Raw genomic sequence first — 20147 nt, 5'->3', positions numbered from 1 at the left:
CGATGGCGGCGGCGGGGCGCTGCGGGAGCGGGCCGGCGGCGGGGGCTTAGCGGGCGCCCGGCGGGGCCGCCGCTCGGCATGGCCCGCGCCCTGCTGCGGCTGCGGCTGCTGCTGCGGCTGCTGCTGGCCTGCGCCTGGCTGGGCCCGCGGCCGGCGCGGTGCCAGGAGGCGCCGCAGACCCCCGACTGGCGGATGACGCTGAAGACCATCCGCAACGGCGTGCACAAGATCGACGTGTACCTCAACGCGGCCCTCGACCTGCTGGGCGGCGAGGACGGCCTCTGCCAGTACAAGTGCAGCGACGGTGAGGCGGGCGGCGGGGCCCGCGGCGATCCTTGCCCTGCCGCCGGGCGGCTCGCTTCAGGCCAGACCGGCCGGGCTGCGAGGGCGGGCGGCTGGCGGCGGCGCTCCCGCCGGTCCCCGCAGCCGCTCCCAGGGAAACGGGGCGCAGCCGCAGGGGAAACCTCAGTCGCCAGCGGCCGCGGAGGGGTGCCGGGCCGCCGGCGCCCCAGGAGAGAGGTTCCTTGCCCGGCTTTTCACCGGCGCGCCGGGAGCGCCCCAAAACGGGAGGCTGGCGTAGGGGCCCCGGTCTCTCTGGGCTGAATCGGCTTACCCGCAGCTTGCTGCGCTGGCCTGTTTGGAAACGAGTGTGGTGGCGGCACCCGGGGTGGCCCCGCGGGGGCGGCCGGGGCACCGTGGCAGTCCCCCTCTGTGCTAGAACGGCCGCTTTTCACGTACGTTTTCTCTTCTCCATTACTTTTACGTGTGGCCTCAGTTTGTTTCCAATACCCAAACGAGGTGAAGGGTCATTCTTCAAATTAGCTCCACGGCCTTCCTTAGCTTGGGATGCAGAGTTCCCTGTCTTGCTGCACTAGTCGGTGTTCAGGGAGACGTGACTTTAACAATCCCCAATAATTTAAATTTTATTAATGTTACAGTTGTAGAAATAAAAAAGATGTTTCATTCCAGTTAATTTTAAAGGTTAAGCTAAAAAAAAATCAGAGCACTACGGTTGCTTGCGTGTAGAGCACAGAAGTACTAATGAACTTACTCTGGAGTACTGTGTTCTTTAATGTCATCCTACATATTGCACGCTGAACTGACACATCAGTTTTTGTAACTCAAGCTCTTTTTTTCTTTAACTTGGGAAGCTAACATTAACACTTGCTCAGGTGTCTCGTCCCCCCTTTTTAAGAAAATACTTAATACCCCTAAGTTGTAATTTGGTAATAATTGTTGAATTCAGGTGCCTGAACATATGTTTCAGTTAAGAATATAAATGGTACTGTCTTAAGCCCAACAAATGCCTCTGGTGAGTTTTGACAGTACTAAAATTCTGTGCAAAAAATCTATTTGAGGCATGATAAATTACCTTTTTCAGGATCAAAGCCCCTTCCTCGCTACGGATATAAACCTTCACCACCAAATGGTTGTGGATCACCTTTATTTGGAGTTCAGGTAAATATTTCCATTTTGGGGCTTCTTTGTGTGCCTTTCATACATCGACTTTCCTCGCTGTGGGCAGTTTTTTCCCTCCCCCATGCTAAGGATGAGACAGCATCCATGTACAACATCCCTACTTTTGTCAGCTCCGGCACAGGCTTTGGTAAAAACACATGGAAAATGTTAGTATTATAAGCGAACATAGCATAAACATTTTCATCATTGACATAAAATTTTATAGGGATAAAATAGAATGATGATGATTAATTTCTAATTTTTAAACCATAAGTGTTTTGTTCTCACGATCTTGAAAACATTGAATAGCCCCAACTGTAGCTCTGTGAGAGCAGAGGGTTTGGCTCTGACTCTGGCTGTCCTTACTGACACAAACCCATTTTCCTTAATGCTAGAAAGAAAATACGGGTTATGTACTGGCTCCGGCTGGGATGGAGTTAACTTTCTTCATAGCAGGCTGCATGGCATCGTTTGGGATTTGTGGCTAAAACTGTTGATGGTTTTGGCTATTGCTGAACAGTGATTGCACAGCTTTGGGACTTTCTCCTTTTTCCCCGCTCTGCCCATCCGCCACCCCAGAGCGTAGGCTGGGGCTGGGCAGGAGGTTGGGAGGGGGCACAGCTGGGGCAGCTGGCCTGAACTGGCCAGGGGGATATTCCATGTTACAGAGTCATGCTCAGCAGTGAAAACTGGAGTAGTGGAAGCAGGGAGGAGGGGGTGGTGGGGTGTGCGTGTGGCTTCTGAGGTGGCTGGGCATCTGCTTGTGGGGCGTGGGGAATGATTGCTTTTGCACTGCTTATTTGGGGGCATTTTTTCCCTCTTTCATTCACCTGTTAAACTGCCTTTATCTCAACCCACAAGTTTTCTTGCTGTTGCTCTTCCTATTTTCTCCTCCATTCTGCAGAGTGGGGTGAGCAAGCAGCTCTGTGGGTGCTTGGCTGCTGGCTGGGGTCCAACCACCACAGCTTACTAGAGGTGAACAGCAAAATACAGAGATAAGTGAATGACAGCTGGATAGATTGCATTATTTTTTAATTTCTAACTGTTATAGTCTATTCGTAGGCTATATATTTCTTAACTGGAATACCAATGGAGTGTGGGGGGCTTTATTTCTTCACAGTTTGACATCGGTATCCCTTCGATGACAAAGTGCTGCAATCACCACGACAGATGCTACGATACTTGTGGCAATAAAAAAAATGATTGTGATGAGCAGTTTCAGTCCTGCCTCTCCAAAATTTGCAGAGATGTGCAGAAAACACTTGGAATCTCAGAGAGTGTCCAGGGTAAGTGTGAAAAAGCCTTTCTTTTCTTTGAGTCTAACCGAGCTTATTGGGCAAAGAATCTTTGTGCCGTGCAGTAATGCCACATTTTCATAAGGTGATGCTGTTGCTGAAAGATGCCTTGTTCTGTCCTGCTGTCGTGCAGCCCAGTACAGCAGAGCAATGACACAGCATAAGAAAATGATCAGGGTTAAAACTAACATTGAGGGGAAAAAATAATGCTTCCCGTTTAGGAGTATGAATATGGGAAGACAACTTGATCAAAATGCATGTATAATTCTTGCATTTACTGTAGTATAGCTGGATATTCACTGCTCTGCTCAGTGAGTTCTAAATGTCTACTACGTGCGATTGCTAGTAAACTGTAGGAAAATACTGAATTGTTTCCTTTTATGAAGTAAGATATTAGAATAATACGTTGTTATAGTGGAATTAGTTAATGCTATCCCTTAGTGAATAAATTTTAGGGTTTTCAGTAACAGCACATACAATACTCCTGGTTGTTGGCCTGCACGTGATCAATACATGACATAACCACACTTTTCAACTTAGACAATGTCACTTTTACAGTCTGTAGTCCCACTGAGAGCAGACAGTTTTTAGACCAAGCCCGTTTGAACTTCTCAAATTCATTTAGTTGCAAAGAAGTCATCATGTTAGTGTTTAGCGTTAGAACTGGTGAGTATTTGCTCAGTTCTGTTGAGCTGCTGTTAAAGACAGCAACCTCTACATAAATTGGGATGCAAACAGTGAGGGGGTAGAACAGCTCTTTCATCTTTCCAAGACTTAAGTGATGTTTCTAACACTGGTAACATTGCACGTGCAATGAATTTTCTTGTTCCTTTTGGTTGGCATATGAAAAGTCTTTAGTCGCAACTTAGATGATTCTGTATTTGTTCGGTCTCTCATTTGACAATCTATTTGCTGTGCCCAGAGAAGACTGCTTCTTTCTTAAAATCATTCTCAGTTTGCCAGAGGAATTTCTGTTAGTTTCATCTTCCATTCAAAGAGTAATTTTAACTGAATTCCTCTTTGCTTGCAGCTTGTGAATCAACTGTTCAGCTGTTGTTTGATGCGGTTATACATTTAGGATGTAAACCATACCTGGATAGCCAGCGAGCTGCATGTATGTGTCGTTATGAGGATAAGACAGATCTCTGAAAGAAGATACTGAGATGTCACGGTGTAGAAGAAAGTCAAAGACTCAGCTGGAATGAAGCAAGTGTTTGGTTACAAAGCTTTACGCTTTTCAGACAGTAATATATTAAACACTTGACGGGAACATACTGGTTTGAAAGTCGCTATGATATTCTTCCTAATGTAGAAAAAGGAACGAGTCTTCCTTCTCTTCCCCTTTACGCCAGAAGCTTGGAAACTGAAATAAGTTTCCTTTGGTGTATGTCCGCTCAGGGTATGCTATCGTAAAACACTGGTGCCATTTTAAAGTTTTTAAGAAAACTCCATAATGGGGCAATTCGAGGCACAGAAGAGGTGTATTGAATTCTCAGATTATTTTTAATATAGGTCAAATTTTAGGTTTACTACCAGTCAATGCATCTGATAGATCCAACAGGAAAGAGCGTTTTGTGTGTGTTAATATGGCATCTTAAACAGCCTGTACTTTCATGCTTTTGGTACAGTTGCCTTCAGTTCTTTCGGATGTATGCTGTCCCATGGGCTTGTTTTTAAAAAAACAAAACCAAACAAAAAACCCAAAACCCTTAGCAAGGGTATACATCTGCAATACATATTTCTACCTGATTCTATATCAACGTTATTTGTGCAGCACTTTTCAGATCACATATGTTGATCCTTTTAAGGCTTGACCACTAAAATGAACAGTTTGCAACCTAAGGATATACTTCTGATTTGAGAAAATGGTGGAATGTAGTTGCTATGTTATTTTAAAAATGAATCAAATGTTTATTTTCCAAATAAAACATTTGTGTTGTGTAATATTGTCATGGTTTCGGCTGGGATAGAGTTAATTTGCTTCCTAGTAGCTGGTATAGTGCTGTGTTTTGGATTTAGGATGAGAATGATGTTGATAACACACTGATGTTTTAGTTGTTGCTGAGCAGTGCTTACACTAAGTCAAGGACTTTTCAGCTTCTCATACTGCCCTGACAGCTGACCCAAACTGGCGAAAGGGATATTCCATACCATGTGATGTCATGCTGAACAAAAAAAAAACCCAGGGGAGTTGGCTGGGGGGGAGAGGGCACGGCGCAGCCACTGCTCAGGAACTGGCTGGGCATCGGTCAGCCGGTGGTGAGCAATTGTTTTGTATGTTCATCACTTGTTTTGTATGTTCTTTTATCATTATTATTATTTTCCCTTCCTTTTCTGTCCTATTAAATTGTCTTTATCTCAGCCCACAAGTTTGACCTTTTTTTCGATTCTCTCCCCCATCCCACTTGGGGGGGTGAACAAACGGCTGTGTGGTGTTTAGCTGCCTGGGGGTTAAACCACGACAAGCTGAAATCACCTGATGTCTGAATTATTTGGGGTTTGTTCTCTGTACTCATCTTCCATTGCTTATCTCCAGTTGTCAGACCTTGGTTAACTTTTGCATTAGGTCCTCTGTCAAAGATTTTGGTTTGCTTTCCTGGTGCCCTGATTCTGCCTCAGAAATCCACAGGAGGAGAGGACTGGAAATTAAAGTATTGCATCTGTGAACAGGGAGTGGAAACCATGCTAAAAGCCTAAAATTTACCACGCTTGTGGACTATAATGTGATTTCTCCTCTGGAAGTACTTTTATAGGTTTTTTTCTTTACCAGTTGTTTGTGGTATTTTTGTTTTGTTTTTCACTAGAGCTTACTGTACATGACACTGAATTTAAGTGCCTCATAGAATAAAGTTCCTGCTAAAGTTCTTTGGCCATGCTTCTTAGTTTCTTTTCATATTTGTGGATATGAAGTAGCACTCCAAGAGGTATTACTGTAGAGTTTTACAAAACCGTGCTTGAAGAACTTGTGGTTCCTCTAAATTTGGTGAAATTTGTTTTCTGTCATAGAATTGAATCGTCTCTGAATTACCTGAGATTCCATGCATGGGTTGGAACCCTAAAAGTCTTTTAGCATGAAAGCAGGGAATGGTAATGGCATTGCTTGTTTAAACTAAGAAAAGTACCACAACGAGTCCAAACCAGTATAATTCAACTAGATGGCTTTTGAGTTGCGTAGAAACAAGCTTAAACTAGATGCTTAAATGAAGACAGAAAATTTTCACTGTTGGAAAGAGCTGGGTTTTGTTCCCTTCTGTATTGACCTGTAATTATACCGTGAAAGCCTTCCAGAGTTTCCTTCAAACCATTTATAACCCTACAAAGAGGTTTAACACTGCTAGATAGCACAACTGACACGTTGATAGTTCTGCTTGCAAACCAGAGGAAGCATTTGACTTCTTCCAGGGAGTCTTTCCTTTGTGTAAGCTTTTTCTGTAGCAGAAATCCTTGATTACAGTTACCTGCAAATGATACAAAATACATTTTACAAGCCACAGCCCCCAAATGAAAGCTAGCTATCACCCCCAGGATTAATCATACCATTTAACAACTTAGCATGTTTTTTACATGTATGTATAAAAATATCTATATATAGCAGCTCTTGGCATTTGACTCATTACTGCATGCTTTTATGGAGTCAGTAATACTCTTTAAATATTGCAGTGAATTTTTTTTTTTTTACAGGTTAAAGTCTTAATTCTCCCTCAGGCTATTTTGCTTTTCTGGATGATCTGAATAACAGCAGTGTGTCCACAATCAAACTCCCTTCTTCGAACTCCAGTTCGGATACATCCATAATGCTTTTTCCAAAAATACCCATATGGTGGAGCTACTGCAACAGTCTCAAACTGTTTCAAAACATGTACACGCACGTATAACAAAAACTTTCATATATGAAAATAAGCTGGAAATGCACACCAGTCAAACGCTACCTTAGGCTTCATACGCGTGATCAAGTTACTGGTAACTCATCTGAACGCAGCGGCTGACTGAGTATGCTCTTAGCCTCCAGCAAAACAAAGTGGAAAAGACGTTCGATTGATTGTCTTACTAGGATCTAAGCTAACTGTTGGACTGAGGAACAGAGCTGATACAAGTTGAAACTCTGCTGAACAGCAAGCCGTTGCAGATTTAGGTTCTGCAGCTGCTACTTCGCACAGGATTCTTGCAGCCAGGGGGTTTAGGGGCAGCTCTAGTGTGAGCTGAGAGATCTGAGATTTGCAGCTTGCAAAAAATGAATCTGCTGCATAAGAGTCTAAATGTCTTGTAGTGGAAGATGCTAAACTCTTATAATAGTATCATATTCTAACTAAAGTATACACAAAGACGATTTAAAGAAGAGTTTTACCTTGATCTAGCCGCCTACTGGCAGTCTGAGGATAACAAGTCCAAACAAGGGGAAAACAAGCAAAGGCAGGCAGAAATACCCATAGCTCCTCCTTTAACCAAAGGGGAGTCATGCAGGAAGCCTGTATAAAAACAGGCCAAACAGACCAGGTAAAATACCTAAAATCCCACTCTAGATCCACCTCCTTTTGTGCTTCTAGCAGCGATCTCTAAAAGCATGTTCACACTTGAGTTTGTCCTAGAGGTTACCTAGAAATAGGCCGGATAGGAAATTCAGATCCATCCACAGTACAAATCTGCAAAACTCTTATACAGAAGGATTTTTTTTTTTTAATTGGCTTTGGTTTAGAAACTGTTATTTCTTATGCAATCAATCAGTGAACAGTAAGTGCCGTATAATGAAAAGGCTGGGAATATCAGCATTTGTTTAGATACCTTGGCATTCTCTTCAATACCTTGGTGCTCTCCTCATAGTTTTAAGAGAATCAAAGAGAACTGATGCAAGAATGGAGCAAAGCTGCAAAATTATCTACATCCAAACCTCTCAAGGGTTTATATGTGGGTGCACAAAGGAAAAGGCATTTTGAGTAACAGTAGTCTTACGACAAAGGAAAGGGTATGTGCCTTTAAGGGGACTTCTAATACAATTTCGAAAAAATCTCAATTTAGTACACAGTAGCTTCTCACCATATTTCGGGATGATGCCTTTGTATATGACAGTGCAGTCCATGAAACATGGTCGCTAAAGCACCCATCACAGGAATACAGATGATGCGCGACAAACTTAAAAAGTAGTAGTTTTAACACACCACCCTTCAGTTTTCCCGGCTGAGTTTCGACCTACGGCAGCCGGCCCTCGCCATCTCCCGGGCAGGGAGCTGCCGCACCAAGCGTTACAGATTTACCTTCAGAGCGCGGCCGCCCGCCCGCCCGCAGCCCCGGGAGGGCCTGGAGCCCCCGCAGCCGGCCGCCCCCCGGCCGGAGGCCGCCGCCGCTCCGCTGGGTGCTGCTGCCGCTGCCTCCGGCCCCGGCCCCCGGCACCTCCGCAGCCCTGCCGCCCCGTTTCTCACAGACGCGGCGGCCTGCGCTGTAGGGAAGGGCGACGCACGCCCTGCCCCCGCGGGGGTGCCTGGGCCGGGCCGAGGAGGCGGGCCGGCCCCGGGAAGGCGAGGCGCGCACGGCTCGGTGCGGCACGGCGGCGGGGTGCCTCTGTCGGCGGTCATGTCGGGCTCGGAGCGGCAGCGGGCGGCAGGTAGGCGGGCGGCGGGGGCAACCCGGGAGGCAGGCGGGTAACGGCGGCCCCCCGCGCCGTTGCGGGGGGCGTTGGTTGTTCGGCGCGTGCCGGAGCCAACGGCGCGGCCCCCGCCTCGCGCGCCCCCCGTTAACGTGCGGAGCCGTTAACGGTCCCCAGGCCGCCCCCGTGCTCTGGCGACAGGGGTTTCAGCCCGGCCTGGGGCCGGCGCGGTGCCGACCGACCCCAGGGGGTGTCTTAGCGAGGGTGGTGCGGGGAGACGGGCCCCCCCTCTCGGCTGAGCCCCAGCGACAGAGCGGGCGCCGTGCCCGGAAGAGCGCTGCCTGCAGGTCGCTGCCGACGTCCGTGGGGAACGCGGCCTTTCCTTCCCTTCAGAGAAGGAAGGGGAGCGGGCGAAGGCGGCAGGCGGGAGAAAGACGGCACGGCGGCGGAGGCAGCCAACGCGGAAACAGGTTTGCGCACTCCACTGAGGGCGAAGTCCCCGTCCCCTCCCCGGCCTCGGCTGCGGGAAAGGAAAGGGGGGGGGGGGGTAACGACAGGGAGCGCGACCGCCCGGCCCCTGCCGCCCCGGGAGAGCGGCGGCTGCGGAGGGGGGAGAGCGGGAAAACGGGGTTGCTTTGTCAACACAGAAGAGAAACAGCAGCATAAAAAGAGGGGAAGACACGGCGGATAGCCGGGGTTCAGGTGCCCAGGAAGAACGGTGATGTGTAACAGGAGGACAAGAGAAGAGAGGAGCAGCAAAACTCTGTAGGTTTGGCTCCCGAAGATGCTGTTAGGCCTACGTATACTTTTTTTTTTTTTTTGTGCATTTGGTTACTGGTATTTTCTGAATGCCATGTCCTTTGGCCCAAATGCTAGACCTGTTGAGATTAAAACGTATCCAGGGAACCATGCTATCAGATCCCAGTGTGATCCAGTGCATACCTGACCTTTGATTCCTTTGAAACAATCCTGTCTTCACAAGATTTAAGACAAGTAAGTAGTCCCATTGAGAGCAATAAGATTTTAGAACAAGCCTGTGTAAGACAAGCAGAAAGCTTTTCATAAATCACAATAATTTAAGTAGTGTTTACTTGAATGAAGCTGCAATATGACAGTGGCAATGAAAAGCTGAAGACTGAGAACTGACTGAACAGGATTAAAAGAACAGGAAAGCCATCTTTCCTGAGTTTCCTTTGGGCCAGGAATTCTGTTCTTCCTGTGTCTACATGGCACCATTTTCTGTCTAAAAGTTTGATGACTATAATGTTTTTATGGTCTGTTGGTTTTCTGGGGGGTGGATTACCCCCTTAAGTTAACTCCTTAACTTGAGGCAAAAGCATCAGCCAGATCTCAGGTATGCAAGCAAAAATGCAGTGTAAATTTAAAGATACAGATGCACTCTTAAAGATCTCTGGCTTTATATTATCAGCAGAGCCACAGGCATAGGTATTGCTGCTGTACTCTATCTACACTCATTTTTCAGCACTTCTGTCATTAGTCTGACCTATATGTTTGTTTGTTATGTTTCAAGCAAACTGAAATAGCTTTTTTTGTGCATTCAGGTTACTAGTGATAATTTTAAGACCCAACACCTGAAAGCACGATCAATATTGCCCAGTGGGAAGTAACACTTAGAAGCATGTGGCTTCCTTTGAGCTACCCTCTCCTGTGCTACAGTGTTCAACATAAAAGCTGCTAAAGCCAATTCTAGATTTCTAGAAGTTTATTCTGATGTCTTTATGAACTTTTCTCCTCTATCAACACAGCTATGTTAGTTTGTTTTGCTAAAGGCTTTAATCAGACGTGAAAAACAGATGTGTAAAGGTAGTGTCATATATACAAAATTGTTTGTAAAACATATGTATACATGACCCGTCTTCTCTTCTAATTGCAGGTCACGTCCAGCTGGATAGCAGAGCTATATTGACCACCACAGGTAAAGTATAGTACATAGTTTTCATAATGTGGCAGTTAGTCTCCACCGGTAATAGAAGGAGCTGTGATTTTATAGCCCATAGAGATGTTTAAGCAAAAGGAATAAATATTTTGGCCCAGCCATCTGCAAGTATTTAGTTCTGCACGCTCCCAAGATGGGCGTGTTCCCTGTTGTTCCCACAATGTTACCTTTATGTGCGTTCTGTTACTGGAGATACTTATGTCTATATAGTTTAGCAGAAGAAAAGGTATAAATCCTGCATCTTCTCAGTTGTCCTTAGCTATACATACTGTTACACTACCTGCTATGACTCATATGCTGCATCCAACCTCAGAGAATGCTCAGCTTTGCATTAGCAGCATTACTGAAAAAAAAGAAACACCAGTGTACTTTTAGATTATGTAAAATCGTAACTATTGAGTTAGAGACTCTTTAAATAAATACAGCCAGCTAGTTAGTTATATAAAATCTTGATTTCTGAATATGTCTATATAGATACAGATACACAGACAGATATAAAATACGCATGTCTTGACCACGTAAAATTCAGACTGTTGGAGTCAGAACTTTAAGAACAGCCTCCAAAAGCTGTGGGTGCAGACAAATGCAAATGAAGCTGTTCAGCTGCATGCCTACTCACCTCATGTGTGAATGAGCTTTTGGTTCATATTAACACCTAAACTTTAAGGCTGGATGCACAAGTTCAGATTGTTTCTTTTTAATGAATGATTTAGCGGCTAAATCACTTTTCGATCTCTCTAACAGATGGAAATCAGAACATCACAGAAGTAGATGCACTCGATACAAGGTAAAGTTCTGATGGCAATGACAGTGAGACCACCCATGGTACTGAGGTCAGTGCAGGGTTTTCTGATTTTTGTTAAGAATGTGACTGGATTATTCAACTCAACTCCACCCACTTACGGAACATGTTTCTAGTTTCAGCTACACCAGCTGCAGAATCACCCTTCTTATCCTGAAGGCATGCAGAAAGGACTCTTAGGAGTGGAGTCCTTTTATGTTAGGCAACGTGCAGAGACTGTGGTAAAACCACCCTCACAATCTAAGGAACAACTGGGCAGATTAAGTGATAGAGTGTTGCCCAGGAATATATTCCTCTAGAAGGAGGGTAAATGGACCACAGGATGGGGCTTCCATGAATTTTTCCTACTCTACCTTACAACATCATCTAGCCCTGGAAAAGGTAGACTACTTGCCTGATAACTTCCTCTGCCTCACCCACTCAGCGAACACAGCTGAGCAGAGGAAGAACTATTTAGGGAACCATACTGTAATGGTCATTCGCAGGATCCAGGGACCTAACTGTCCAAAATCCCTACTAGCCCTATATCTAGCCAAATCCTAAGGAAGATAAATTGCCAAAATCCGAATAAACTCTGGAACCGGTACAGGTGAAATATCATTCATAATTACAGGGCCAAAGTTTATCACCTTTGCATTTTGTCATGTCAAGTACTTAAATTGGGGAGAGTATGATAAAGTACTCCGCTTAACTTTTCTTATTGGTTATCCAGCCAACATTGTAGAAACCGCTAGACTTTGAACAGTCATCCAGAATTCCTGCTCCCTGTTTGAATTCCGATGCAGACGTTACAAAAAGATGTTTTATTAAGGGGCTGCTTGCAATAAAGTGGAGAAGCAGAAATAGCTTATGGATAACTTCGGTCATCTGGTAGCGAAAAAAAAAGCATTTTGCTGATGAAACTGTGATCTTTAAGTAACGTCTACAGGCAAATATTCTATGCTACTTCTTCCACCAATTGCACCAAACCTGAACATTCCATAGCAGAAGAAAAGAAAATAACATGCCAAAAATGACAGCTCTGACTAGAGCCAGCCCTAGGGCAGCATGACCGGGACTGTCATTCTGTCCATCTATAGCAGTGGCCTTGTCTATTACCAGGGCTACTGCCAGAAGCGTTTTAGTTTCTGTTCCCTGCACCGATACTTCTGTCTGCAAAGGCAGTAAGACTGTCTGCTTTGTCTCTTGAAATACAGCCATGCCAACACTTGGAAACAACCTTTTGGGTGCAAGTATAGAGTCTGCTATCACAGACTTCTATGTTGTGTTTTGCTCATAAAACAACAAAATTGCTGAATGCTACTCCAAACACACAGGTGCTCCATACCTTTGTCGCCATGATAGTTTAAAGTCCTCTACTTAGAAGCTGGGTCGGTCATTTGTTCTGTCCTTCAGAACAACAGTGTCCCTCAGCTTAGGACTTTGTTGGCTGTTTGCTAAAAACTTAGAGGCACAGTTGTATTGTCATAGCTTTCATTTTGTTAGGGTAAATAATACAAATTTGTTCTCCTTTTGCAAGATACACTATGCATGCCACCTCATCACCAGTTTATAGTCTATTGGTTTTGATGCAGCACTCAGTTTAGTTAGAAGAACTTGAAGCAAATCTCAGACAGCTACAATTCAAAATAAGTATATATGCACTATCCAGTTATGTTAACATAGTATTTAGCTAAACACATAACACAAAGAACTGGAGCCAGTCTAAAGGGCACCGTTATATGCCTTACCGTGTTACTAATGAGACAGCCTCCTGACAAGAGAAAATACAAATGCGTTGTAGAGAAACTGTTCAACCTACCCGATAGAGCCTAGTACACACCCAACACTTGTTTTGCTGAATTGCTTAACATGCCCAAGCTTTTCAAAAAGACCTAGCGATTTAGGCTCTTCCTAAAATATTGCACATTTTGAGGTCTTGTCTTCTGAAATTGGATCCTCAAAGTCTCTAGTCAATTAAAAAAATCTCAGCTAGCAAGGCTACAGGAAGGGAATTGAATTAGCCATTAACTCATTTATCAGCAATGTTTTCTGTCTCTGGCAACAGACAAATACTTGATCCTACAGTGCAATACAAAATGAACCATCAGAGAAGAGGAGTTGCGTTGATCTTCAATCACGAGCACTTTTTTTGGCATTTGAAGCTGCCAGACAGACGTGGGACTCTTGCAGACAGAAACAATCTGAAACGCAGGTAGGAAACTTGGTTTCTCTACTGAAGCTTAAAAAGCTAAACTTCAGAAATCACGGTCAAATAAGCAGTTGCCTAAATCTTATATTTAAGTACAGAACAAAAGACTTTGCAGACATCAGCACCTATGCAACCTTGTCAAAGAAAGCCATAATAAAAAAACTTCAAGGCCCAGTCTTTTGAGTTACAGAAACTGCTGGCACAAGTGCTATGATTTCAGTGTGTCCAGACCTCTCTCAGGAAAAACTCTTTGAAGTAACTTTACGTATTACACGTGCACCTGACAGCAGTTTGAGTTCAAAATCAAGTTCAGTAGTTTTTTTCATAAATAATACATAAACATGAATATTCTCTCATAGGGAAAGCAACTGCGTTGGTAGCAACTGACATATAATTTGAGCAAGATCTTTACTGATACTGATGTGTTTTAACAATAGTTTGACAGATCTTGGATTTGAAGTCAGACTTTTTGATGATCTGAAAGCAAAAGATGTGCTGCAGAAAATTTATGAAGGTAGGAGACTATATGTTGGTTATGTCTAACTATTTGTAGCAGAATTTCCAGATATCTTTTCTTCCATTCTCTCTGTTCATCTAACTTAAAATAATTTTTGTGCACAAGGGAGTTGTTTAACATTAGGACTTAAGGGTTAGACTTCAGATTATTTTATTGCAATGTAAGTGAAGCTTCTGTGGAGAGAACTAATGGAGTCGCTAAGAGCTGAAAGAAAGTACCTGCAGCTGGGAGAAGTTAATAACATTCTTTTTACTTGTAGTGGCCCTTATCTTCAGCCATGTCGAATCATTGCACCTTCAAATCTCTACAGTGTTACACTATCTAAAAATAGGGTTCATTTGAAAAAGGACTGATTGGAGATTAAATTAGATGATACAAATGTACAATGTTTTTTAAACCTGAAGATCGTTGTTTAGTCATCTAAGCACCACTTGACTATTTCAGCCTCTGAGGATGACCACAGCAATGCTGACTGCTTTGTGTGTGTGTTCCTGAGTCATGGTGAGAATGATCACGTTTATGCATATGATGCCCAAATCAAAATTGAGACAGTCACAGACATGTTCAGAGGAGACAAGTGCAAGAGTCTGGTAGGAAAACCGAAGATATTTATCATTCAGGTAAGATGTCTGTTTCTGAATTCAGTGGAGTCAACGCTGACCTATGTCTTCTTGTAACACAGAAGTCAGTTTTCCTGATACGGTCTCTCCACAACGGAAAGTTTTTGCACCTTTAGGGAAGAAGGTATGCAAAACTGTTCCTTCAAGGCATTTAAGACAAGGATTCTTCTCTTTTTAAAAACGTTTATGTACACAAGTGTTAATATTATGATTCTAGCTGTATTTAATAAGAAGTAATTTTATGAAGAGCAACCCAAATTAAGCCCATGTCAGATTGACTGTCAGTGTATATTTAATGGCATAGAAGACAGTATCATTTTTTGAGAAATTTGCGTACAGCCTTGGCTCAGTTCCTACTGTTCACTCCTCACAGCCCTAGGCTAGGCTATAGAAGGCTATCAAACCTCCTTACCTTCACTGTTTCCTTCCAGGCAAGTCCCTTTACTCGATCCTTACAGAAGTTGTTTTTTGTGGGGTTTTATTGTTATTGGTGATGTTTTTTCTGGTTTTCTTTATTTTTTTGTTTTGTTTCTTTTCTGTCCATGACCAATACTCGGCATCTCTGTAGAATTTAAAGAATCAGTTTAAGGTTTTATTGTCTCAGAAATACTGCTTGTGCTAAGTGGTCAAAGAAAGCCCACATGTAATCGCCTCTTTCACTCCTTGGTTCACAGGATAATGCAAGGCGGAAGGGACCTCAGGAGGTCTCTGGATCAGCCTCCTGTTCAAAGCACAGTCAGTTATGGGGTCAAACCAGGTTACACAGGGCTTTAACCCATCTTTATTCAGATTCCAATTAGCAAATTCAAATGAGAATCTGGCCTTCAGCAGATCGTAATTGTAGTAGTTTATAGAGTAATTCTAAGAATTACCTTTTTTTAAAAATGAAAGCTTCCTTAGGCACAAGGCCACTGCAAGAATCAGCACATTGCTAATTCACCTTTCATTAAGACTCACTCAGCTTTGATTTTTTTTTTTAATCAGGTGCCAAAGATTGAAAAATATTTACCTATTTCAATTTTTGGAAACATTTATAATATATACTCATCAAAAAGCAAATTAACTTAGTTCAATTCATCAACTGAGTTCTTTTACAGCACAATCAGCACAGCATTTACCTTTGGAAATCAGAGGAAACAGCATGGAGAGAACTTCATCACTGTAAACAAAATTTTCATGTTTCTGTCTTTAGTGATAGTTCTTAGGTAATGCTCCTTACCTACTTTGTATCTTTATGTGTGTTCTTACCTTCTTATCCTCCATGTGTAGCCTTTCTGCAACACTGACAATACTGGGCTCATTTACTGGCTTCTCACAAAAAAAACCCTCCCTCAACTAACACATTTGAGACTTAACTAAGAGCAGAAGTGTAACAGCGTATAACGATGGCCATGCCTCAGAGCATTTATTCCACGCTGCCTTGCCAAAAGGTCCGAGGGAGGTGATTCTTCCTCTCTCCTCAGCACTGGTGAGGCTGTATCTGCAGTACTGTGTCCAGTTCCGGGTTCCCCAGTACAAGAAAGATACGGACTTACTGGAGTGAGTCCTGCAAAGGGCCACAAAGATGATTAAGGGACCAGAGCATCTCTCGTATCAAGAGAGGCTGAGAAGAGATGGCTCGTGGGAATCTTGTCAATGTAATAAGCACCTGGTGGGAGGGAATAAAGAAGAGGGAGCGAGGCTCTTTTCAGTAGTGCCCAGTGACACGACAAGAGGCAACTGGCACTAATTAAAACAGATGAAATTCCATCTCAACACAGGAAAACACTTTTTTACTGTGTGGGTGGTCAAACACTGGAAGAGGTCACCCAGAGAGGTTGTGGAGTCTCCATCTATGAAGATACTCGGAAGCTGACTGGACATAGTCCTGGACAGCCTGCTCTAGCTTAACCCTGCTTGAGCCTGGGGGGTTGGACTAGGTGATCTCAAGAGGTCCCTTCCAATCTCAGTGATTCTGTAATCATCTCAGAGCACTCACTGGACTTCGTCACCTATATTTTAATTGATAGAGGAGTAAATAGGTCTCTATGAATCCAGACTCGTGGTAACGTGGAACACCTAACTGAAGTCCCCCCTGGTTAGTGTCAGAAGTATCATATTAACATAGGAGAGCCTGGCAGAGGTGAAAGCATAACAATACTTCTCACCAACAGGCATGTCGAGGTGATAAACATGACGATCCAGTTATTGCTCCGGATTCAACAGACGGTAGCGATGAATCCACTGTCAATGAGACTGAGGTGGATGCAGCTGGTGTCTATACCCTGCCTGCTGGTGCAGACTTCATCATGTGCTACTCTGTGGCGCAAGGTAGGTTCTAGTATTTTACATCTGATGTCTGATACTTCACTGTAACAAGCTTGAACACATCATTTTGCAGTCAAAATAATGAGTACTGTTCCAGGTCATCTGTTTTGCATGTCTGATAAGTGACATCTTGTCTGGGAAAGAGCCTCACATGTTAAGGGAAGTGAAAATAAACCACCAAGCTTGCAGTTAATTTGTCAAGCAGAAACATTCTCATCGTAATCTTGCTGCTGAGCTGTCTGCTGACAGCAAGCCTTCCCCTCTTATCCAGGATTGTAGGATTCTGGTGGCTTATAAATTTCCTTGCACTACGTGGCTGTCCTCTCCAGTCCTGCATGTATCTTGCCCTCAGTCCCATCGGCTCTCTTGTAAGTGCAGGTACAATCCTGTAAGCTGTCAGTCCCTGAACCACACACGCTCCTCTTGGCTGAGCACTCAAAAAAAAAAAAAAAGTGATCTCAAAGCCATTGCCCATCTACAGTTTCCAGTGAAATTAAATAACTGGTGACTTACACCCATTAGTAATCCCTTACGAATGCAGCTAGCGAGCAGCAACTCTCGTGAATATTTTTCAAATGGCATCACTACTTACATTTGGATATAATTTTATGTTCCTGTTCTACAATAGGTTACTTTTCTCATCGTGAAACCATAAATGGCTCCTGGTACATTCAAGATTTGTGTGAGGTACTTGGCAAGTACGGCTCTTCCTTGGAGTTCACAGAACTTCTTACTGTCGTTAACAGGAAAGTATCTCATCGCAGAGTGGATATATGTAGAGACATTAATGCTATAGGAAAAAAACAGATTCCCTGTTTTGCCTCAATGTTAACTAAAAAATTGTATTTTCATCCAAAATCTAAGTAGATTGTTATTGAACAATGACAACCATTAACTAATACTCACTGCAGAAGTGAAAAACACACCATCTTAGTTCAGGACACTAACATTCTACAAGATTGTTTGCAAAAGCAGTGGGCTCAAACGTTATAGTTTGTATATATAATAGTTTCTAAAATCTTAAAGCAATTTTAAAGCTAGTATTACAGCTCTGTTCTTCTCAGGGAATTTGGGAAAAGCTGACTGGTGCAAAACTATTAATAGGTGCTCAGATTTTCTTGAAATTGGGACTTTTGATTACTTTTTTTCTTAAAAAGTTTTTTTGCTTGATTGCCATCTAACTATGGCACATTTTACTATTTCCAAAACATTTCATATATTGCATTAGATTCACTTTTCTTGCTCCAAGAGTACAGTTTACAGGGAATATGTTTGTAGGGTATCTTTTTAAATCTGTGGACAGCAGTATCCACCTTCCACTTTTTGTGGATTTATAGCTTTTTAGACATTTTTTTATTTTCTCTCAACACTGAAAAGGAACTTAATTCCTTGAGTACAATTATAGCATTAATGTAGATAAAGGGCTTCTTTTTGCTTGCACATCATTCATGTTTGGGGCACAAGTAAAGCTTGCTGGCGCTTTGCATCCTCAGGAGAAAAGCAAGCAGTAGTGAAATGAGACGGCGTACAGCTTGCTTAGCGTGACTTTGGGCGAGCTCACCTTGTACACACCTCTAAAGCTAAAGGAAATCATTTCAAGGTTCCAGGCTTACTTACAGCTGCTGGACATCTCTAGGCAGCTCTGCAAAATACAACATATGCAAACCTGCATACATCAGGCCTTGGTGCTGGATCAGCCGCTTCCTCCCCTTGTCCCCAGAGGAGATCAGCCATACGCTGTCATGGTGTATATAAAAGCGATGGAGCGTTTGTCACCACAGGATGTTTGTCACCGTAGGATTGTTACTACTGCAGCATCAGTAATTTCAATGATACTTACTAGAAGCAAATGTTTCTTTTCTTATTTTTTACATTAATGGTACATACGCTTAACTCTGGGGGACAATGGGGAACTCAAGAAAAGTGTCTTAATCCACTTTCCTGGGTATAAGAGAATTGATTTACTGGCTCTGCTTTAGTTAAATCTTCCCATATACTATGTTCTGAGTCACAGATGTTAAATCTTACTATGGCTACCTTTTAAGTTTTGTATAAATCATGAACGTATAAATTTGAATGTTTTGATAAATTCTTTCAATAAAATGCAACAGTGAAACAGAAATGGTTTTATAGTAAATGAGTTTGATATATCTTACTTTCCCAGCAATATTTACTAAAAAAAAGCTTGCTTGTAATGCAAGTCTAGCCTCCCCCAATGGTGTTATATCAGAGTCAAACCACAGAGCTAGGGAGAGGAAAACAGTAATTTCAGGGGGAAAAAAATCCATAGTACTCAATGCAGATAATTGTTCTATGAGCTACTGCTGTGCTATAGTAAATAGTCCTAAAAAGACAGCCCTTGTTCTATAAAACATCCCTGTCATTTTACCAGCAGGCAGAGTGCCTCCATTTTACTAATAGAGATTTGACAAGTATCTTGAAAAACCTTGCTTCAGCAGCTTCCTTATAGTATTTAAAAACAAACCAACAAACAAACCCAAGCAGTCAAGTGACCAAGTCATTTTTATAGATATTTATTGCAACTTTCAAAACTATAGTGGTCAAAAATAGCGAGTTTCCATAGGGTAATTAAATGTTTGTATCAGCTTTGAAAGGGTAATTCTAATATATACAAAACCAAAGTCAGTCCTTGTCATTGATTTCCTGGATTGGAAGCCTCAGGTGCAGAGGTTGGCGCAGACGCCTCAGGGATTCTTCTGCCTGCCAGTGCAAGAGAGAGTGAGAGTTCATCCTTCTGCAGCCGCCCGTTCCTCCTCTTTCACACATCCAGCATCTTTCCTTTCTCAGACCGCATTGGTCTCACGCAAGAAACCAAACTGATCAAATGGAGGGCGCTGAACATCTACAGACCTGCTCAGGTCATTCAGCCACTCTCCAGAGAGAGGCGTGTGCCCTGCCCGTCCACCCGCTCACCCACACCCCGAAGTATTCTTTTCCTGAAATTCCAATTACAAAATTCATACTCAAAGGCTACTGAAAAAGCATCACACTCTAGCCTTACGCCAAACGCGGCTCATGAAATGACATGAAAATGTCAAGAAAATGAAAAGAACCACAGGTCTCAAACGAACATTAGGGGTAGTTTCAATTTTCTTTCAGGAGACGTTGAACACAGGGCCGGGGAGACGGAATGGGGGAGTAAGAACTGAGGAGTGGGATCTGCTACGTTTTTTCATGAAGATTACAAGGTTTCTCCCAGGCACCTACACCACCAGCTTTTACAGAATATGGGTGACCGGATGGAAATCGAAGCCTTTTACCTGAGGAACAGGATTAGGTTGTCAAATGCTGAACTCTGCAAGGCAGTTTCCCTCCAAGGAAGGGAAAAGACTGTTACCACAGCAGTGCAGCAAACACGCTGTCTCCGAAAGCAATACAGCTATTTTATTAAAATGGCTGAA

At 43.2% G+C, this 20147-nt stretch overlaps 3 protein-coding genes across 9 annotated transcripts in view; 2 read left to right on the top strand and 1 right to left on the bottom strand.

Annotated features, from left to right (window-relative positions):
* Nucleotides 1–5618, top strand: PLA2G12A (phospholipase A2 group XIIA). The gene is made up of 4 exons (XM_087738020.1): nucleotides 1–304; nucleotides 1382–1458; nucleotides 2579–2744; nucleotides 3784–5618. Exons 1-4 carry the CDS (start codon nucleotides 79–81, stop codon nucleotides 3900–3902), a joined length of 588 nt encoding a protein of 195 aa, XP_087594146.1. The 5' UTR covers nucleotides 1–78; the 3' UTR covers nucleotides 3903–5618.
* A 2619-nt stretch (nucleotides 5619–8237) lies between these two features.
* CASP6 (caspase 6) lies at nucleotides 8238–18841 on the top strand. Of its 5 annotated transcripts, none has more exons than XM_087737865.1 (10): nucleotides 8328–8349; nucleotides 8979–9096; nucleotides 9208–9324; nucleotides 10226–10267; nucleotides 11033–11075; nucleotides 13138–13284; nucleotides 13719–13795; nucleotides 14243–14418; nucleotides 16572–16728; nucleotides 17354–18841. In XM_087737865.1, exons 6-10 carry the CDS (start codon nucleotides 13169–13171, stop codon nucleotides 17590–17592), a joined length of 765 nt encoding a protein of 254 aa, XP_087593991.1. In that variant the 5' UTR covers nucleotides 8328–8349; nucleotides 8979–9096; nucleotides 9208–9324; nucleotides 10226–10267; nucleotides 11033–11075; nucleotides 13138–13168; the 3' UTR covers nucleotides 17593–18841. The 5 variants fall into 5 exon arrangements, with proteins under 5 accessions (XP_087593989.1, XP_087593991.1, XP_087593990.1 ...); XM_087737864.1 differs by lacking the exon at nucleotides 8328–8349 and adding an exon at nucleotides 8720–8801; XM_087737868.1 differs by lacking the exons at nucleotides 8328–8349; nucleotides 9208–9324 and adding an exon at nucleotides 8720–8801.
* A 402-nt stretch (nucleotides 18842–19243) lies between these two features.
* The window catches only part of MCUB (mitochondrial calcium uniporter dominant negative subunit beta), a 51830-nt gene continuing 50926 nt past the window's right edge, over nucleotides 19244–20147 (bottom strand). For all 3 annotated transcript variants that reach the window (XR_015699684.1, XM_087736576.1, XM_087736577.1), the window contains one exon: nucleotides 19244–19446. Coding sequence is in view for 2 of the 3 variants with exons in the window: in XM_087736576.1 (XP_087592702.1) it covers nucleotides 19369–19446 (78 nt within the window). In the remaining variant the exon portion in view is untranslated. The remainder of the gene's footprint in view (nucleotides 19447–20147) is intronic.

Source organism: Nipponia nippon, unplaced genomic scaffold (assembly GCF_047370975.1).
Source record: "Nipponia nippon isolate SJK-2023a ecotype South Korea unplaced genomic scaffold, ASM4737097v1 scaffold_6, whole genome shotgun sequence".
Lineage (NCBI taxonomy): Eukaryota > Metazoa > Chordata > Aves > Pelecaniformes > Threskiornithidae > Nipponia > Nipponia nippon.
This window is presented reverse-complemented; position numbering and strand designations above follow the sequence as displayed.

Excerpts from the sequence above, each read along its gene's own strand:
- PLA2G12A (XM_087738020.1), top strand. The coding sequence starts at position 79 with ATGGCCCGCGCCCTGCTGCGGCTGCGGCTGCTGCTGCGGCTGCTGCTG. Across the intron at positions 1,459-2,578 it reads CACCTTTATTTGGAGTTCAG|TTTGACATCGGTATCCCTTC; the intron begins GTAAATATTTCC and ends ATTTCTTCACAG. Across the intron at positions 2,745-3,783 it reads AATCTCAGAGAGTGTCCAGG|CTTGTGAATCAACTGTTCAG; the intron begins GTAAGTGTGAAA and ends CTTTGCTTGCAG.
- CASP6 (XM_087737863.1), top strand. The coding sequence starts at position 8,319 with ATGTCGGGCTCGGAGCGGCAGCGGGCGGCAG. Across the intron at positions 13,285-13,718 it reads AGAAACAATCTGAAACGCAG|TTTGACAGATCTTGGATTTG; the intron begins GTAGGAAACTTG and ends TTTTAACAATAG. Across the intron at positions 13,796-14,242 it reads GCTGCAGAAAATTTATGAAG|CCTCTGAGGATGACCACAGC; the intron begins GTAGGAGACTAT and ends TGACTATTTCAG.